Source organism: Phaenicophaeus curvirostris, chromosome 1 (genome assembly GCF_032191515.1).
Source record: "Phaenicophaeus curvirostris isolate KB17595 chromosome 1, BPBGC_Pcur_1.0, whole genome shotgun sequence".
Classification (NCBI taxonomy): Eukaryota; Metazoa; Chordata; class Aves; order Cuculiformes; family Cuculidae; genus Phaenicophaeus; species Phaenicophaeus curvirostris.
This window is the reverse complement of record NC_091392.1, coordinates 14568112-14588289: the sequence shown is the minus strand read 5'-3', so window position 1 is coordinate 14588289 and position 20178 is coordinate 14568112. Positions and strand designations below refer to the sequence as shown.

At 43.0% G+C, this 20178-nt stretch overlaps 1 protein-coding gene across 1 annotated transcript; it reads left to right on the top strand.

The window, feature by feature from the left end:
- The first annotated feature begins 4537 nt into the window (after nt 1–4537).
- SYPL1 (synaptophysin like 1) lies at nt 4538–9445 on the top strand. Its single transcript, XM_069849745.1, has 5 exons — nt 4538–4643; nt 5369–5487; nt 6893–7097; nt 7978–8166; nt 8980–9445. The coding sequence occupies exons 1-5, from the start codon at nt 4575–4577 to the stop codon at nt 9127–9129; spliced, it is 732 nt and encodes a 243-aa protein (XP_069705846.1). The 5' UTR covers nt 4538–4574; the 3' UTR covers nt 9130–9445.
- Nucleotides 9446–20178: the final 10733 nt, after the last annotated feature.

Genomic DNA, 20178 nt, shown 5'->3' with positions numbered 1-20178 from the left:
TTTTATACATGCAGCAGTAGAAATTTAAAATACAAGGTGGCAATGGTACTAATAAATAACATAATTGTTCAGAAATAAATAAGCTGCTGTGTGTAAATGAAATCAAGGCAGTGTAAAAAGCCCATAATTTGTTTTTTATATTTTGATACAGTGTCTCAGAAAATCTAACTCGTATTAGCCACAGAACTTAAAACCTGCTTGGATGTGATAGATGAACATCATTCACAGTGAAAAATGTCTCAGGAACTTTTAGCAAAAGACAACATTAAACAGTCATTTCTAAACTCTTGGAGAAAAGGCAAAGGGGTGCCACAGAAATCAGGGGAAAAGAATAATATAGATTAGTGCTGTTATTAGAGAGCCAAAATATAAACAAATGGAATCATAAGTATACCGACAGGTCTAAAGAGGAATGTTTTAAAATTTGAGAGTGCCCAAGCAAATAAAATCATGCAGAGATACTAGATACAGACAGCTAACAAAATGGACAGAAAAATGCAGCCCACTACATCATAAGAAACTACTTGTAGACAGCTCTTTAGTATTTGAGAGTTATTTAATTTGGGAGGAAGGAAAGCACTTTCCCCACCTGCAGTTTTGAGAGTTATGGCAGAGCTGCTGAATGGACTGTATTGTGGGCAGAGCAGTCCCATGCAACAGCATCTCCCCTGAGAGGTAAGTATTAACCTAATCATCCACTCTTGCTTTATCTACAAACACAGAGCTCAGGACTTCCCTGAATTAATCCGTGTTTGGACTGCATAGAGGATTAGGATGGGAAAAGAACATCATGAATCATCAAGGCTTTTTTTCCACTGCTATCACAAGCAACAGTACTGCAAATATACCGAACTCCTTCTCAGAACAACCTCCAGTGTTTGCCTTCTGTCAGAAAACGTTTCCAGAATCTCATACTTACACTTTATGTTCAGCATAAATTATATCCTTTGATTATATGCAGTGAACCCAGTGGTAAAACTGTCTTAGTATAAATCTGCCGACCCTGCATCTAGTCCCTGGTGTACTTCCAGCCAGCAGTAATACCGTCAGTTACTCTTAATTTCGTTAAGCTGAACAATCCAAGTTCTTTTACTCTAAGTAAATGAGCTCTCTGCGACTCTCAATCATCCAGGTGGTTTGAATTAATCTTCCCCAACCATCAGTGAATGAGACTGCTGCACAATGCTCCAGAGGAAGCTCACTCACTCCTCACACAGGAGCACTAGCATTTTGTTGTCTCTGTTGGAGTCAGGCCTCCACCACACAGACAAGAATCCCACTGGTCTCTCCCACAGCCTCATCAGGCACCCTGAGACTAGCTATTTAACCCTCACAATTTTGTCTTCCTTTTTATTTTTGAAAGAATGGGACTCAGAATACTGAGCACCTTTTTTTCACTAATGATATTGATTTGTAGTTTAAGACCTATCAGTTACCTAGTTTCTAATTAAATCTGTGTCTCACATCAGTTTTATATCCTTCTAGATTCATCAAATACCAGATACACTACAGTGGCGGCTATTAACTGCATCAGGCCTGTTTTGATCATTACTGCTTAAGCACAGGCTTAAATAGAGGCCGATTAACAAAAACTAACTCCCAAATCACCGTGTAGCTTGACATTCATTATATTGTTCTAATTTAATTCTCTATCAGGTTGGTTCCACATCAGTCACTCCATCTTTTTTCTTAGGAATGGTGATAAAAGGATAGGCCAGTATTGCCATAACATCAGTTATCTGGATCTTGACCAGTGTTTCAAAGATGACCTGCAGTTATTGTTCATATTAAGAGAGTGCCTTTATCAGCCCTGTCCAAACTGGGGTTGCTGGGTATTCACAACTGATATAAAAGCTCTAGCAGATGCAATTCAATATTCCCCTGAGCCCTGCTGGAGTGGAGAGGATTTAATATACTATTAGCATATTAATACTTTCCTGCTTTTTCCCAAATACAGAATATAATATTGGTCATTCCTGCTTCTTTTTGTTTAGTTGATTTCTATAATTTCTGTTTATTCACTTTGGGATAATGTCTTTTCTTCCTCCTGTGTTTCAGAAGTGCTTGTTGTTGTCTGCAAGGCTGTAGACCATATACTGGTCTCTTGGTCTGTTTGCTTTCTTATCGCTTTTCTGCAATAGGCTGCTTTTTAATTTATTCATTGCCCTTCAAGTGCATACAGACCTCTAACACCTCCTGTGTCCCATGTGTTAGCATACAGGCACTCACTCATGTTGACTTCTTAGAAAAGGTATGAGAAATTCCACCATAATGCTGTTCTGCGGGCAAATCCTTACACGCATACTTGAGACAAGCGGGGAGCTTCTGTTCATTTTTCTTGTTTTCAAAATCTCTCCTTAAAATCCTACCATCCTGTTCCCTTTGCTTTCCAAACTAGTCCATCGCTTCCTCACTTAATTGTAGGTCAAAATCTCTTCCCTGATGCCAAATACATCACATATAGTCTGAAGCTCTCTTCAGCCAGTTGAAAAGATGGTTTTGCCCCATTTACTCAGGTGTATCTTCAGAGAGGTCATACAAGCTGAATCCTCTTTAACACATCAGCTGCACAAGCAGTTGTTGACCTGCAGGATCTGTTCACTCCTTCCTCACACACTTTTTTCTCAGTAGAAAACCTAAGGACAAAACCATCCAGGTTCCCAAGATGTTGACTGCCTCCCCAAAATAAAGTGGTCATCATGCTTGAAATGCTCCATGTCTCCCCTGACAGTATTGTTGGTGCCCATGTGGAAGAGCAGCACTGATTTACAGTTTGATTATCCACAACATCCCGGATTCAAATCCCTGGTGAGCAGCAAGCCTCCCTAGACAGCAGACTGGGTCTGCAGGTAAGTTCTCCATCTCATGCAGCAGGGAAGTTCCCTCTACTGTCAGTCATTTCTTTCTAGCCTTCACCATCATGGGAGTCTCCATTGCCTGACTCAGTGAGCACAGATTCTGCCCACTCCTCCTATAGGAATGAAGTATGTTCAGGTTCCTGAAGCTTTGGAGCCTCAGAGAAGATTTGGTTGATCCCTTTCTTGTTATAACTGATGCTGTGTAGGCAGCTGACCTCCTCCCACAGCTCCTGGTGACACACACCTTCCATCTATGCACATCTCCTGCAGGCAAGGTGTCTGTATCACCCATCCCAGTGAGAGGCCCCAGGCACACCAACCCCGCCTCAGGGCTGGAGTGCAGCACCATCCCTCAGCAGCTAAATTGGAGGCAAGACCTTTGCTGCACCAGGGACAGCTGATCCAGCCTGTGCTGGTGACCTGCAGCAAACCACCACCACAGCTGAGCACGTCTATGCTGCTCTGTGAAGGCCGATGGCCCCTTCTGCACGAACTGCTGTGCCCACTAACCATAATCAGGAGCTGCACCCCAAGCCAGCTCTTCCTCTGGCATCTCTTCAGCACCTGCTGCAAGGCTGCCTGGCTGCCCTCAGCCAGGACAAAACCTCCCAGCACCCTTTGTCCAGGAGCAGCTCACAGAGCTTGTGTGGGCAGCCTGATCTAGTGGAATGTGTCCCTGCCATTCACAGCACGGTGGAACTGAATGATCTTTAAGGTCCTTTCCAACCCAAACTATTCTATGATTCTAAAGCTGCTGGAACAGTTAGATCTTGCTAGAAGCAGACACAGCCTCCTGTAGCTAACCCTTTCCAAGAGCAGCACCAAGTACCCTGATGTTCTTCAGAGTGTTCCCAGGAGTCCCTTAGCAATCCCAGAAGATTCTAGAAGATGTCGAAGCACAGCAAGGAAAGTGCTGCAGCAAATGCTGTGTTTGTTGGCCGCTTCAGCCAACTGTGCTCCCCAGTCAGGGAGGAGGGCAGAGGGCAGCCCCTTTCACAAGCATCAGACCATCTTCAGCATGAGTTTTAGCTCGTTAGTTTCATTGTAGATTTCTATGTTGACAATAGAGTATTACCGCAAAAACAATTTAAAGCTTAAACAACCAACTGTAGTTGATGAGATTTCAGCAAGCTTCCGCTGCATGTGAATTGTCAAGACCCTCTGCCTTGTTCACTAATAAAGTAACTAAACCCAAAATCAAGGTATGGCACAGGGGATTGTGCAAAGTGTGCCGCCCTTCTCCTGCCACCTGAGGTCCCTCCCGCAAGACCTGGCCATGAGGACACATAGCCCTGAGACGGCAGCGCTCGTGGCCTTGCTGCATCACCACCTTCTAGCTGCAGCAGATTGCAGCCCATCAGCCTCCCAGGGAAGGACGGATGGATGGCTTATGGCAGTGGTACCCACTCCACCCATCTGGGCTCTCCCCTCCCAAGGGAGCCCAGCCTCCCTGGACACTGATTTGGAGCTGAAGAGACTGGTGGGTTAGGAAATTGGGTAGGGCCATCCCAGCATGAAGTCACAGGGGCAGGACCATCCCCAGTGTGGGGTCCCAGGGGCAGGACCATCCCCAGTGGGGCCAGTGGGTGTGTCTGGGTGTGTCAGGGCGGAGCTCAGGGCCAGGCCCTATAAGTAAGATGCTCTGTGGGGCTGTAGCTGTGGGCTGGTGGTGGTGTGAGTGTGTGGTTCCTGCAGGCTGCTCTGGTGGCTTCCAGCATGGCTGGCTTGAGGGTGGACTTCACTTTGCTCTTGGAGCCCCTAGGCTTCATTAAGGTCCTTGAGTGGGTGAGTGAGGCTGAAGAGTCCTTGTTCTCCTTGTGGGGTTGTTTCTTCTTCTTTCCCAGGTGTGAATTTGCCTTTGTGTTCTAGTTGGTTAGTCTTGAAGAGGTGTGTGCTGACGGGCTGCCTGCTCCCTGCCTGGCATCACTGGTGGTTGAAGCTCAGCACAGAGCTGCTTTTCAGCCAAGCCTTCTGGCTGTAAGGAAAGAAAACAGTTCTGCAGATACCTAAAATCTATGTGTTAATTACAAGTTTGTCATATTAATTTGTGCTGCTGTGTTGTGTGTGCTAATTATTTGGGGTTTAGGGCTTTGCTAATTCACGAAGGGAAAATGAGCTACTTGAAGATCAGGTTGGTGTGCAGTACTCTGAGCACAAGCCTTCTAGTGTCTCTAGTTTATAGTTGTGGATGCCTGAGACTTGTAGTAATGTTTCCCTTACCAACTGCAAGAGGTACTATGCTGGCTTTTAGCATTAAAAAAAAATCAACCAGAAGAACTTTGTTCTAGAGCTAAGAAAAAATATATTAGAAAAAGACCTTTGAAAAGGGTGTGTAAGTGGTGTTGCTCATGGTCTTGGATTACAGAAGCTGAATGCTTTCATTACCTCTTATGTCACTCTATAGTTTACCATTGCTAACTTTGTCCTTACTTCTTGCCTTCACTAGCTGTTTCAGCGAAATGTTGACTCTAGTGGTGTGTGTTAATAAGTCTATGTATTGCTTCCTATAGATTTTTGCTATCTTTGCTTTTGCCACATGTGGAGGCTTTCAAGGTGAAACTACACTTCTAATCTCCTGCAAAGATCTGGCAAACAAAACAGTTACAGCTGCTTTTGCTTATCCATTCAGGTGAGTATTCTCTTCAGCTGTGTTCATATACTGTTATTTCTTAACTGCTTTTCCCTCATCTGCCTCCTTATGACTATGTAATTACTGTATATATCTGAATGAAAGCGTGAAACCGCTGGCTTGCTTTGTAGTACTGGAGAAAATATTTAGTTGTAGTTGTTCAAAACATTGTGGTTGTCAGTGCTCTATAGAAAGAATTAGGTAGAAATGGCCATAGGCTGTATTACTGCTTTGTATCACTTTACCTTAAGCTCTGGTCTAGCAGTGCATGAATGCTAGGAAGGTGATTAATAAACAACGCAATTATATTTTACAGCCTATTTTTTTCATCAATTTTTTCATCAATTTGTAGTTGCTCTTCAGTCCCAATTAAGATTATTTTGAATGTGCCATTATGATGATATTTTTGTTTAAAGCTCAATGAAAAATACTTGCTTTTCAGTTTATTCCAGTATGATCTGTGAGGGTGTTAGGTACATAAAACCTCAATACTCCATTGTCATTGTAGTGGTCCTGTAGAGACAAACTCCTTTCCTGGAACACTAGGAGGAAGGCTTCCTCTTCATCCTCACGGCTGTGCAGTTACAGTAGTATTCCATGTGTGTTCAGTAAGTGTAGGAATGGATTCAGAGGCTAGCTAGTAAAAAACTACTATAGAAGCATAGAATTTGGTCATAAAACACAGCATTGTAACAGCACTTGAAGGGGGGAGTGGGAATATGAAATGATTCTATGCTGATCACTGAGTGGTTGCCACTGGTCACACTGATATTATTGAATTTCCTGTGCTTGACAGTTCAGTGCTTGCATTTTTTGCAGGTTTTAAGTCCTGATGCCCTTGTTTAGCTGCCAGTCTCTAAAATAATGTTACTAAGTATAAGCAGTTTAGTTAATTCTGCTTCCAAATTAGGATTTCTTTCTTCAGTTGCTCTGATTGTAAAGGGGGACGATTTAGATTAGACATTAGGTAAAAATTCCTCATGATGAGGGTGGTGACCCACTGGAACAGGCTTCCCAGGTAAGCTGTGGATTCCTCCTCCCTGGAAGTATTCAAGGCCAATTTGGATGGGGTCTTGAGCTGTTTGGTCTACTGGAAGGTGTCCCTGCTCATGTCAGGGAGTTTGGAACTGGATGATCTTTAAGGTCCCTCCCAATCCAAAGTGTTCTATGACTAAGGCTCTTCTCCTGAAGTTGCTGTTGTGTATCTCTGTGTAGAATGGGGAACAATCGTCAGGTATCTTGACAAATCTTTGTGTTGTTTAACTGATACATTACTGTAAAAGACAACTTATAGATGTATAAAGTTATACCACCAGAATTCTAAAGCACTCTCATTGTGAAGCATGACTGTATGAAGTTTCCGCAGTATATCAAACTCTAATCACAAAGGATATGATCTTTGCAGGTTGAATACTGTCGTATTTAGCACACCAGACCCAAAACGCTGTGGTGGTAATTGGACTGATGTCTATCTCGTGGGCAACTTCTCCTCTTCTGCACAGTTCTTTGTTACACTTGCAGTGCTGGTGTTCCTTTACTGCACTGCTGCCCTTGTGGTATATATTGGATATAAGCATGTGTATCAGCAAGATAGCAAGTTTCCACTAACTGTAAGTAATACCAAGATGTTTTAATGCTTTGCCTTTGAAACCACAAAGAGATGAGGAGTGCTGCGAATAAAAGAATATCTGAATCACTTATAAAAACTCAGTAGTTCCAAAAGTTAGATTGAACATGAACACAAGTATCTCAGAGTAGTCACTGCAGCACTCAAGCAGGAAAGGGGACCCAAAGTCCTTGAACATCCATGGCATCATACCTTATGCAGTTATTGAAGCAGAGTGGAATGGAGTACTACCTCCACAGGTGAAGTGTTTTCACCACCTTTTCTCTATTGTTTAAAGTATTTGAATATACCATTGTTCCACAGGCAGAATATCTTCTGCTAATGTCTGGAAATTTCCACTGTGCAGAGCACGTTCTGTGCAGATACAGTTAGCAGGTGGAAATGGTCATGTTGTGAATTTTAGTCACCTTAAACATCAAAGCCCTGATCCTCAGAACGAGACATTTCAGAGCATGCCAGAGACAGACCTAGTTTCAAGCACAATTTTAGCATATCTGCCATCAGATTTAAATTGTCTGTGCAGAGGAGAAAGTGCTTTCTCCCTTATCACCCCCACTTTACTGAACTTTGACTTAAACTTTTGTAAGTGCTAGGCAGCTGGTTTTTTAGGAACTAACTTCTTACAAAGAATAATATTGCTTATGCTTGATGCAAAAGATGTGAAAGACAACAGTTTTGTAGCTGATTATTGACACAGATTATAACTTGTGTTGTAATTACAACATTAATGACTGAATTTTCTTGTGATCGTTAGCACCGATGCAGTTGTTTTGGTGATATAATTGATGTTGGTTTTGCCTTGCTTTCTTGGGTACATTCATGCTATTTTTTTTAACCTAAAAATGAGTATTTCCCTTCTGTAGGACTTGGCTATCACTGTCATAACAGCCTTTTTGTGGCTGGTCAGTACTTCTGCTTGGGCGAAGGCACTCGCTGACATAAAAATATCCACAGGGGCCAGCATTATTTCAGGAATTGAATTTTGCAAAGCACCAGGAACAACGTGTCATTTTGCTTCTGTTAGCAGCATGAGAACTCTGAATGTGTCTGTGGTATGTATGCTGTCTGCCATATGGGTGCAGTAAATGCAGTAGAAAATAGCCAATGGCACATGAGAGCCCTGTTTGATTGCACTTGTTGCTTAGTGTTAAGATTGCTTTGAAGTTATCTGTCATTCAGGCCCATTAATACTGTGGCAAAACACTGACCAAACTTTTTCTCTAAAAGGAAGCTTATTTCTTCAAAGAATACAAGAGAAACAACTTGGATCTGTATCTAGAGCTATTAGATGCAGTGTTTCCAGACTCATTTGAGTCTATCTCTCTGTAGCAAAGAGCACTTTAAAATATATTAGAGCCATGGCAGGTGGTTCATTGATATGGGTGGGGCAGAAATGCTGTCTCCTGCTCTGCATTTTAGTGCTGAACCTAATTTTTTAATCAAATGTGAGCATTTCTGTACATCAAAAAGAGGTTCCTTGTAATACTGATACAAAGCTCATGTTCATAGAACAAACCTCACAGCAGGGCAAATGAGGCTCACTGTATAATCTCCCTAGTGGATCCTGCTTTTCAGAACTCTGGCTGTTATTTATTGGCCCAGTAATAATTAACCATGTGCTCTGGGTGTGCATACACAGAGGTGCTGAGCAATGGAAAAGAATTTGCTTAATCGCATGCAAAGGGAAGTAAACTGTCCAAATTTCCAAAGAAGTCTATTAAAATAGGTTAAAATACTCCAAAGCATGTTGAAATGTCCAAATCAAAGGAGTGTCAAAGATAGCAGTTGTTTCTTGCTTACCTTGAACTTGTATTCTGTTTTTTTGTTTTTGTTTTTTTTAAATCTTGCCCTTTTTTAACCTACAGGTGTTTGGCTTGCTTAATATGGCTTTATGGGTAGGAAACATTTGGTTTGTATACAAGGATACCAACCTGCACAGCAATCCAACAGGGTTTCTCAAAGTCCAGGAATATGATCGACTCAAAGAGGACTGTAAAAACAAGGTGATACTTTGAAGTGCTTCTGCTTTTACCTCACACTGCTAAGAACATGAAGCCATCAATATTTCTTTCAATAATGAATGAAAAATACTTGGTGTAAACTTCTGTTTTGTTCTATGGCTTGACAAAGTCTTGGATACCTTAACTGAAGTCTTTTGTTATCTTGAAATATGCCTTTCAAAGTTGCATAGCTTTTTTATTCCAGTTTTGAAGAGCGAAATGTTGAGGTTATATGGATGCTGGCCTTTTTGGGTTATTAAGTTAGCATCATAGGATCAATGGGTGAGAAGCAACTGCATATGGGTTATTACTGCAACTTTAGTTCTAACAAGCCTTGAACAATGAAATGTAAATGCAACTGGGACATATGAAAATGCAGTTCAGCTTCTTCCTATCACTGATGCCTTCTGCGTAAAGCCTGTAGCACTGTCAGAGTTGCAGCTATCACAGGTTGATTTCCAAATACTCCATTCAGAGTATCAAATCTGTTGACAGGATTGTCTGAAGGACATTACTTCTGTGTTTAGTATTGTTACTGTTAAATGGCTTGGGGCAATCTCTCAACAAGAGGATAGCTTGTATTTTCACTCTTTAACAAAGATGAGAGGCTGTATGTGTGTGCAACAGTTGACATAAACATGTGGAAAAATAGTAAATTAAGGCCCAAAACTCTTACAAATACTGTGTAAATCAAAGCTGATATATTCTAACTGCTAGTGTCTGAGCCTCTAGGAATTCCTTTTCAGGTGCATGAACAATGCTTATGTGTGTAAAAGGATGTAACTGGAAATGTCCGAATCTAACTTAACTGTCTTCATCAATGTCATTCAGCTTATTCATTGGAGCAATATTTGGTTCTTCTCATGCAGGCTTATTTATTAAGGTATCTGTGTCTCTGTAGATTCCTCAGAAAATGTTTTTGATGTATCTAATAAGCTGTTGTTCAGGGTTTTTTCATTTGTTTGAGCTGTTTGGAATGAAAATGAACATGATGGTGCATATATAAACACAATTGCTAATTGTTCAGTGTGCCAGAGCTACTGACATTGATAGTAAATTTCCACTCTGAAAAGCATAATAAAATAAGTATGACTGCTGAAGGAATGGGCAATGAGTCCTTACTGCTGTAACAGCAGTGCAAACATGTTTGCTTTGTACCTTCTGGAACACAGCTTTAGCTGTTGCTGACCTTCCTAACTGGAGCAAGTTTCTGTGCTGCAGAAGGGTTTTTACATTGATGTCTTGAGCTTTTTTAATAGAGAGGACTAAAGCTGCCTGGTGCTGCCCAGCACTCCCTTTTGTCAGCCCATGATGGGGTTATAGTTTATAACTGCCTAAAACTTCAGTTAAATTTTCTTTTGGAAGAAGTGAGAAGTGCAGTGTTCAGGTGTCCTTTCCTAAAAGCATGTTCTTCAGTTTCTTCCCCTCCCACCATAAGGGATGTGAAAGCAGTAAGCTTGTTCTGTGTCCTGTTCAACAATACTAGCTGTATTATTGCCACAAGAAAACAGGCTTGACTTTTTCTCAATTGTCACTCAAGTACCAATTATCTCACCTCAGAAAACACTCTCTCTGAGGGAAAATAGGAGAAAACCTGTACTCTGTTCCAACTCTTGCACCAAATGTATGGCACTCAAAAATCATAATGTAGTCTTCTCGGGACCTTTCCTCTGTGTCCTGCCTTAGCTAACCTCTTCTGTAACCCAAGAGGTAAGTCTCAACAGGAGAAAACTGGGGCATAGGATTTAGTAAGAACAATATCGTTCTTGTATTCAGAACTGAGATATGAAACCAGTTCCTTTTAGGGGTCTGCTAGGGAGGGAGGGGTGGCAACAGCCACACTGGGCTATATCTAAGAGACTTGTGAAATCACCAGATGATTTTGACAACGAAGTGGTCAAAAGTCTTTAAGCAGAATGGTGTTAATACAGTGATTGACCCAGCTCTCTCCATATCTTTGCTCACGTCATTTTTTATATGCAAATGACCAGTGTTCATGTATTCTGTTAGCAGTCCTCTGCTGCTTGCAATTAATTTCTGATGGCAAAGGCAGTATGGCTGGGTAGTCTTCTGTCATTTCAGTGGTCTGAACTGTGTCTTCAAGGTTCACTGGAAATCTTGATAATAGAGTGTGATCTCTTGTCTCTGCTACCACACTTGACCCACTAGAATTGCACTGAGATTTAAATGTAGTGGGACTCTCCTGGGAAGGCTGTATATATACCAATGGTGATGCTTTGGTGTCGGCTAGCACAGAATACAAATCTTTTATTGACATTAAAGTATTCAGTCAGGTAGTTGACTATAAATATAAGGAGGTGATATTTTTTTTAAATGTACCTTTACTTTTTCTCCTGTCTCTCAAGAATCCCTGCCAGCAATGACTTCTGTGGTGTACTTTCTGACCTCCTCTTTTGCATCAGTTCAATGTTCAAATACTGATTTTAAACCTTGAATCCTCATTCCCCCTTGAAGAGAGAGCATTATTACCTAATGCTGCCCTGAATTGATAGTAGTCACAGATGGCTTGTTTTGTAAAGTTAGACCTATATTACTATAAATAGTTGGAAAGAGAGGGACTATTTTACCTCTGCTGCTCTCTTCCTAACAGAGCTAAAGGCAGCTGAGATAAAAAGCTCTGTGCTGTTTTGTCATGGTGAGTTATGATAGGATCACTGGTGCAAGGTCATCATGAAGGTCAATATTTAGAAGTTTTGGTAATTCTATCACTATATTTTAAATTTCAAGGCTAGGTTCTCAAGCAAATTAGTATTTGTCACCTGATTAAAGTTTCTTTTGAGCAAGAAACAAGTTCTTTTTTTTCAGAGGTTTCTTCTTTGTGATGTTTTTGTTTGGGTTTTGTTTTTTTCAAAAACACGATGGGCCATTGTTTGCCTCTGCCTCCCATTTTTTTGTCTTCTAGACAGAGGCTCCCTGTTTGCATCATTGTGTGTGCTTATTTTAAATGTCTTTCATCCTAAAATCTAAAATGCTTAAGAGTTTTCATACTGCCTAAGAAAAAATACTGGTAATTATAGATTAATTAAGCTTTTCAATCTCAATTTTTTGAAATTTAAGGTTACAACTGATATGGCTAAAACTTTTTTTATGGACTTTTATTTTTAACAAAACTATGTTCTTGTCTATTCAGTATGTTCTTAACTACCAGTTGAAGCTTCAATTCTGTGGCAAACTGTCACAAATAGCCCCATTAGAGTCACTTTGATGGCTTGGTTATAAAATGGTAATTGTGTGTATTTTTTAAGACATGAGCAGGAATGGATTCAATCCTTATATGCCTTGTTGATAGCTAAGGTCTAGGCAACAGATGAAACTGAAACAAAGTTGGAAAGCTTAGCATGCTATGATTGTTTCAATAACCTTAAATTGAAAATGCACTCAAAGAGAAAGACATTCCTGTTTTCCATAGGTCTGAAACTTCCTCTTATGCTTTTTGTAGATGAAACAAGTGCATCCCATCCCCAGAGTGCTTTCCTCCAGAAGACAGGGTGACCAGATCCAGCAGGCAGGACTGGATCTATGTTTTACCAGCTAAAAAGATATGTGGTTATGCTTTGTAGAAATTCAAGCTGCATACGCATGTATTCTACAAAGCTAAATGTTAGCAGTGTCCTGGCGCTGCAGGCCAAGGTGAGTGTGATGTATAGTCCATAGCAAGCAAGATTTTTAAAAAGGAAAAACACCACGTTCCCTTCTGGCCCATTAGGACAAGACTTGTTTTCCTTGACAATGGGAAGGACTGATGTGGAGTACTGCTGGCTTTGATGTCTGCTAGCAGCCTGCAGCTGAGATGAAATGGAAAGCATCCTGCAGCAGGAGCAAGCAGCTGCTCTCATTTACCCTGGATGCCCACAATGGGCTGAGCAGCCTTTGCCTTTGAAATGGCATCACATTCATACTGGCAGCACTGAAATACTCAGTGTCTTATTTACTTGTGAGAGCAGGGAAAAAAAAACCAACACCAAACTCTTTGCTGACAGATTTACCAGCCTTATCTCAGTTCCACAAAAATCACCACTGCTATTGGGAGACACGACAGGCTTGATCCCTCTGTACTGAGGGAACAAAGGGGCTGGAAATCTGCCAGCTCTCTTCAGGTAAGATATCCTCAGCTTGCAGCAATCTCTCCTGCAGCCATCAGCGGAGCATGCACATGAAAATCCTCTCGTGCTGCATGAATTCTTCTGGTAGCAGGCTATTGTTACTCAGCTCTAGCGAGTGAAATGAAATACGGTGCATGGTCTGATGCTAGAGAGAGGAATTATGATCAGAAACCCATGGCAGAGTGAAAAGATGGGTGGTGCCAGTGAAGGAGAATGAAGCTGAAGGGTCAGTATGGGATAGCAATAGGGAACTCCATGGCAGTGAATAGAATTCCATTAGCTTTAGTAGGTATTTAAAGAACCAAGTAATTTCTGGTATGCTGTGCTATGACTAGTGATCTGAGGGTCAGGCATCACTGTTACAGTGCTGAGAAACGCACTTTGTGTGTGTTAACTCCTAGTAGAGCCCCTGGCATGGGAGCTACCATGGTGTCCATCGTGGTTGCAAACATTGCTGCTGACCTGATGGAAAAGCCATAGGAACTCAAGCCCCCGAGAGACCTGAGAATTTTAGATGTCCAGCAGCCAGTACAGACAGTGCGGAATGGAGTCACTGGGGGATCTGTATTGTTATGGCCACTATCACCCCAATAAGCAAACCTCTCTCAAACACAGGCTGGAGGCAGGACTGGCCAGCAGTATTTATAAGTAGTATATATTTATTAAGTAGTTTATATTGTACTGGAGCTGAGCAGTTATTCAATGATGTGCAGTGAATTCACTGGGGCTCTGGTTCTGCTTGCACACCTCCTATTGCCAGCAGTGGAAGGTGTAGGTGTATAGCTCTCACTGAAGGTAAGAATAAGGATGATTGCCTTCTTGATGTGGAGAGTTTTAAGACTGTGGGTTCATCACCCACTACTCCGAGCAGATGCAGTCTTTTTATTTTTCTGTCCCCTAGAACTGAGCAGCCTGTAAAGCTGGGGAAATTGTCCATGCTGTGCTGCACTGTGCTGGTTTGGCTGCCTGTCCTGCTGCAAACTCCTGGGGAACTGTTAGGTTATCTCACTCTTGGGAGCTCTCTTAAGATAACCTCTGATGCTTTCACAAATGCCTAACTCGAGCAAGTAATGACTGCACATCAGACATTCTGGATCATCTACTTTTATTCTTGTAGATGTATTTGTTCCTGGGAGATTTGCTGTATAGCCCAGAGGGAAGTTGTCACAAAGTCAGTGTCCAGTTTTTGCTGTTTAGTCACCTTTAAATATTAACCCAAATAATGGGATATTTAAAGGAATGTTAGAGGATAGGACTGCACCCCTCCCTTAAATACTTGCAAATGAGGCAGTTTCTTTCAAGGTTAAGATCAAGTTCGCATATGCTAACAACAACTCTTCAGAGTTGTATTTTAGAGCCTGACTTGAATGTGGAATTCTCTTTTCTTCTGGCACGTCAAGTGAATCCAGGGGTGCCCTTAATAATGCTGTCCTCCTACGGACACTCAGTATCTGGAGCAGGGGAAAAGAAATCAAAATTTGACTTGTGTTTTCAGAAGCTTTCCTTATGTCTTTCAGTTGCAACTTCCAAAAACTTGCCTGCACCCAGTCGCAGTCTTCTAGCCTAGGTATTTCATTCTTTATCTTGAGTCAGAAAGGCAGTAAGGTAGAGCTTGGTTGTGTCAAATTTGTGCCTACATGTACACAGTCAAATGTTTTGCCCTTCATTTCAGGGCAAGCACTCTACGTCCTAGAGAAATCTGCTATCCCTGAACATAATTCTCTTGCATTCTTTCCTTAACAAAACCTACCTCAACTAGATCCTGTACTTTGCTGTCTGTGTGTTCAGCTATTGTTTCACTATGGATCCTGCTTGGCCAACACAGAAATTTTCCAACTTCCCCCCCACCCCAGATAAAACCCATAATAATTGGTAATATTTCAAAGTATTTTTCTAGCTGATTCTAGGTAGGTTCCCTCTTGTTCATAAACCAGCACTCATTGCAAATAGTAGGGGTGTATCTGGGCAACCAGTTCTCATAATCTATCCTCTCTTCAAGGAACCTGATTGATTGCTATTGCTGCCAGAAGGGCTGCAGATACCTGTGCCCCATCATCAATGGGTGGTTTGTACTTGGTTTTACGTCCTGCCAATATTTGAGCAATTCTTTATTTATTCATAAAATGCGCTCTGTCTTTTTGGGGTTTTTTTTTGCTTGTGGCTTAATGTTAGTGTTGACAGCTGCATTTTCTTCTTACTTGTCTGCTTGGCAATTTGACTTAATGCAGCCATCAAGAAGTCTGAGTACTGAGCCTTTACTCACAATCCGAGTAATCAGATTGATAATAATCAATTTGCACACTTAATTTCAGTTCAGTTCAAAGTTTGATCTAGTCTCTAAAAGGACCATGCTCTAATCCACAGCTGTGCTTGCTTTCAATGGTCCAAGATCAGTAGCTATCTGTCCCAGGTGCCCTTGGTCATTTCTTGTCTTGTAAAGCAGCAGCAGTTCTACCTGCTGCACCTACCTGCACTAGGATGGTAATTCTATCTGTTGTTATACATGCTGCAGTTCCCAACTCCCTTTTCTTTTCCTGTTTACCCATATCGTCCCATAAATCATCTTCCTCTGGTAACTTCAAATCTAATTCCCCACCACCTTCTGCAGATACATCAGCTATTTTTAGTTTTTGCATCCTCATCTGCTTTTGTGAGCATCTAATTTTAGCTTCACATTTAATATGATCAGGTTCCTTTGGAGCTCGCCTTTGCTCTAGGGCGAGTGGCTGCACCAGGCATGTTAATCCTTCTGCTGGATTCTGTCACTTTTTGCTCCTGTGACTTTTCTTTCATGTTTTTTTTTAAGCGAAAATACTGCATTTCATTTTTGAGCCACTAATTACTCCTCTTCATTTTTCTTAATATTTTCTTTTAAAACACAGTTTTCAGATCAAATTGACTATTTTCTGCTTTTGCTCTTGCTCAAAATGTTTTAGCTGCTTCCCACAACAGTCACAGTAATTGTATCCTCAGATTTCACTTCATAACTAGAAAGTATTTGTCCTCTATTACCCTTGATCCTATGGGCTGAAATGCAATGTCCCTTTTTCCATGGAGAAGTACCTGTAGCCTGGAAGATCTTGAGAGGGGAGTGGGGGGCTGTTGATTCTCTTGTATTGCTCAGATCTTTAGCTGGATCAGTAACATTTATGTGGCGTTAGTGGCTTGAGGTCACTGTAGTGGAGGACATAAAGCTTGGTGTCCAGCACAGAAACAAAGTACTGGGCAAACCATAAAGGATGCACACTAAGCAGATAATGAAAAGAAACATTTTTTTTCCAAGTGCCATGCAATGTCCTAGTCTGAATGCAGTGAAAGGAGACTATGCTGCCTTCAGACAAATTCCATTAAGCCCTTATGTAAGAACAGTGCAATATTGTGCCCCTGGAGCCTTTTCTTGATCAAAAGGGCCTGCGCTGTCTTTACTGACACGGTACGCTTCTAGTGCTCCTGGAACAAATCGCATTTATGCCATGCAGATGGTCTGCAATTCAACTGACCATTTCACTCCTGAGCTGGCCAGCAAAGAAGAGATCCCTGACCAGAAGCATGAGAGGAGAGAAAAGGATACAGTATGCTAAGAGCACATCCAAAGCAGAAAAAAAAGATAGATAGTTCTTTAATATGCAAAACCTCAGAGCTGAACTTAGGGTTGTCAAGGGTTCCCAGCACTAACTGTGGTATAGAAGACATCTTCACAATAGCATACATGCAATGACCTCAGGCACAGCATCAGCAGCACCCCTGGAGATGACTCATGCAGAAAGGGGCATGGTACTAGTAGGATGTCTTCCCTGAAGATCATTAAGGCAGGTAGATCAGGCAGTTATGGTTAGAGAAGAAATCAGTACGTGCTGGTAGAGGAGATGAAGGTGATTATTTTTAGCTTTAGTTTCCACAGAGACTGTGCATCAAAAGTAATGAGAAAGGACTGGCAGCACAGGAGGCTGTGAGGTTAGCACTCAGCTCTGAGGAGAATCTCTAGGATGAAGCTAGACCAAGGAATGAATTTGAGAAATGCACTTCTAAATCAAAAAAGCCAAAGTCTGTTTCCCATCTTATCCCAAGGCTCTGAAAGCTCCTAATCAAGGAAGTAATTTAATTTTGAATATTAATGATTGGCTGTTTTTCCATGTGACCAAAGTAGGCACTTCACAGCTTTCAGCCTTGCTGGAGAAAGAGCAGCACTGCTGGCAATTTAGATCTCCACTTCTTCAAGAATTGTGAACCTATTCTCCAATGTGCTGTGCAGTTACTCGTATGGATTTACAGCAAGTGCAATAGGCCTTCAATCTGGAGTGACAGACTTTTACCTGCCATGCATCAGTGCTGGTGCCTCAAAGCAGGCAGGACTATGAAGGATCAGACCCTTCAGGATGAATCCCCTGGAGGACCATCCAGTTGCAACCACATCATGACCTAGAGCTAGTAAAGCCAAAAGAAGAGAGAATCTTTCACCCGAGAACAGCCTGCAGAATGATTACAGCCAGGTTCCGGCAGGAGGTACCCTGGGGCTGGCTGCTGCTTTATTTTGCTAAATGGGTGGATTTGTGCTCTTTTAACTCAGGCAAAAAGCTTCTGGTTTAGTGATGGGGCAGGATCTCTTCAGGAGCACATAAAACCACGGTGTGGATTTAGCTCTGGCTGTGCATGAGGAAATCCCTGGGAGCATCCACCTTTGTCCTGACTTGCTTGTTAGAACAGTATTCAAATATTGGCCTGAAACATCTGTCACTTTAGTTCATTGATCATCTGAGCTTGGCTCCCTCACACCAAACTCAGCAACGATGGGGAGAAGGGATGAAAGGGTATAAGGTACCAGCTGCAGGTTTTCTGGTCCACAAGGATACAGTAAAGCAGATTAGCTGTCACAAGTGGTGTCCCCCAGGGCTTAGTCCTGGGTCCAGTTCTATTTGATAACTTTGTCAGTGACCTGGACAAGGAGATTGAATGTATCCTTAGTAAATTCATTCACAGATGACACTGAGGTGGGGGGAAGCGTTGATCTGCTGGAGGACAGGGAGGCTCTGCAAAGGGATCTGAACAGGCTGGCTGGATGGGCTGAGGCCAACAGGATGAGTTTTAACAAGACCAAGTGCTGGATCCTGCACTTGGGGCACAACAACCCTGTGCAGCGCTACAGTTTTGGGGAAGAGTGGCTGGAAAGCTGCCTGGCAGAGAAGGACCTGGGGGTGTTGGTTGACAGCTGGTTGAATATAAGTCAGCAGTGGCCCAGGTGGCCAAGAGGGCCAGCGGCATCTTCACCTGCATCAGGAACAGAGTGGCCAGCAGGACCAGGGAAGTGATTCTGCTCCTGGGCAGGGGTGAGGCTGCAACTCAAATCCCATAAATACCGTGTTCAGTTTTAGGCCTCTCACAAGAAAGACAATAAGGTCCTGGACTGTGTCCAGAGAAGCGTAATGAAGCTGGTGGAGGGCTGGAGAGCACATCTTGAGAGGAACAGCTGAGGGAACGGGTTGTTTAATCTGGAGGAGAGAAGGCTGAGGGGAGACCTCGTACGGGAGGTGCTCCAGCCCTCTGATCATCCTTGTAGCCTCCTCCGGACCCGTCCCAACAGCTCCATATCCTTTTTATGTTGAGGATTCCAGAACTGGACACAGTGCTCCATATGAGGTGTCACAGGAGAGGAACAGAGGGGCAGAACTGCCCCCCTCGGCCTCCTGGCCGCACTTCTTTGGATGCAGCGCAGGATGCGGTTGGTTTCTGGGCTGCGAGAGCACGTTGCCGGCTGACCTCGAGCTGCTTTCTCCCTTTTCCCTCCTCCTGCCGCGGACCCTCGGCGCGGGTACGGAGCCGAAAACCTGCACGGGGGTGAAAAACAACCCCCCCCAGCCGCTGGGGGTCAGTGTTGCCCCGCTAAGGCCGCCCCGGAACGCTGCCCCCTCGGCTCTGGGAGCCCCCAGCCCAGCGCCGCCTGGAGATAACGCAGCAGCGGGTTTCTAGCTTCAGCTCAGTCTCGTCTAAGAAACTGCATTTTCTGAAGGTTAACTGCATGTTTTCCAGTGTTTTTCTCTAGAAGCAGTAACGCGGGTGCTGTTACACAGAAAGGACGTTGCTTATCGTTATTCCTATAGAAGCCAAGGCTATCCTCGAGCTGTAAGTGAAAGGAGAGGAAAAGGGTCGTACCTGCAAGGAAGGACCCCACACTCACCGTAGAGTCATGGAACAGTGAGGTTTGGAAGGGACCTCAAAGATCATCTAGTTCCAACCCTCCTGCCACGGGTAGGGTCATCCCACCAGATCAAGTTACCTAAGGCCCCGTCCAGCCTGGCCTTGAACACCTCAGGGATGGGGCAGCCACAGCTTCCCTGGGCAACCTGGGCCAGTGCCTCACCTCTCTCATGGTGAAGAAATTCTTCCTATTGTCTAGTCTAAATCTGCCCTTCTCCAGTTTATATCCATTCCCCCTTGTCCTATCACCACAAGCCTTTATGAATAGTCCCTCCCCAGCTTTCTTCTAGGCTCCTTACAGGTATTGGAAGGTTGCTTTAAGTTGTCCTCGGAGCTTTCTCTTCTCCAGGCTGAACAAGCCCAGCTCTCTCAGCCTGTCCTCGTATGGGAGGTGCTCCAGCCCTCTGATCATCTTTATAGCCCTTCTCTGGACCAGTTCCAACAGCTCCATATCCTTTTTATGTCCAGGATTCCAGAACTGGACACAGTACTCCAGGTGAGGTCTTGCAAGAGAGGAATAGAGGGGATGAAGAGAGGAATGGGCAAAGCTGTGGCTGCCCCATCCCTCGAGGTGTTCAAGGTCAGGTTGGATGGGACCTTGGGCAGCCTGATCTAGTGGGATGTGTCCCTGCCCATGGCAGGGGGCTGGAACTAGATGATCTTTAAGGTCCCTTCCAACCTAAATTATTCTGTGAGTCTATGAATAGACCATCAGAGTATTCCATCCCATATACAACATACTCGGCAT

Coding starts and splice junctions, on each gene's coding strand:
- SYPL1 (XM_069849745.1), top strand. CDS start 4,575: ATGGCTGGCTTGAGGGTGGACTTCACTTTGCTCTTGGAGCCCCTAGGC. Junction 5,488..6,892: donor GCTTTTGCTTATCCATTCAG/GTGAGTATTCTC, acceptor TGATCTTTGCAG/GTTGAATACTGTCGTATTTA. Junction 8,167..8,979: donor GAACTCTGAATGTGTCTGTG/GTATGTATGCTG, acceptor TTTAACCTACAG/GTGTTTGGCTTGCTTAATAT.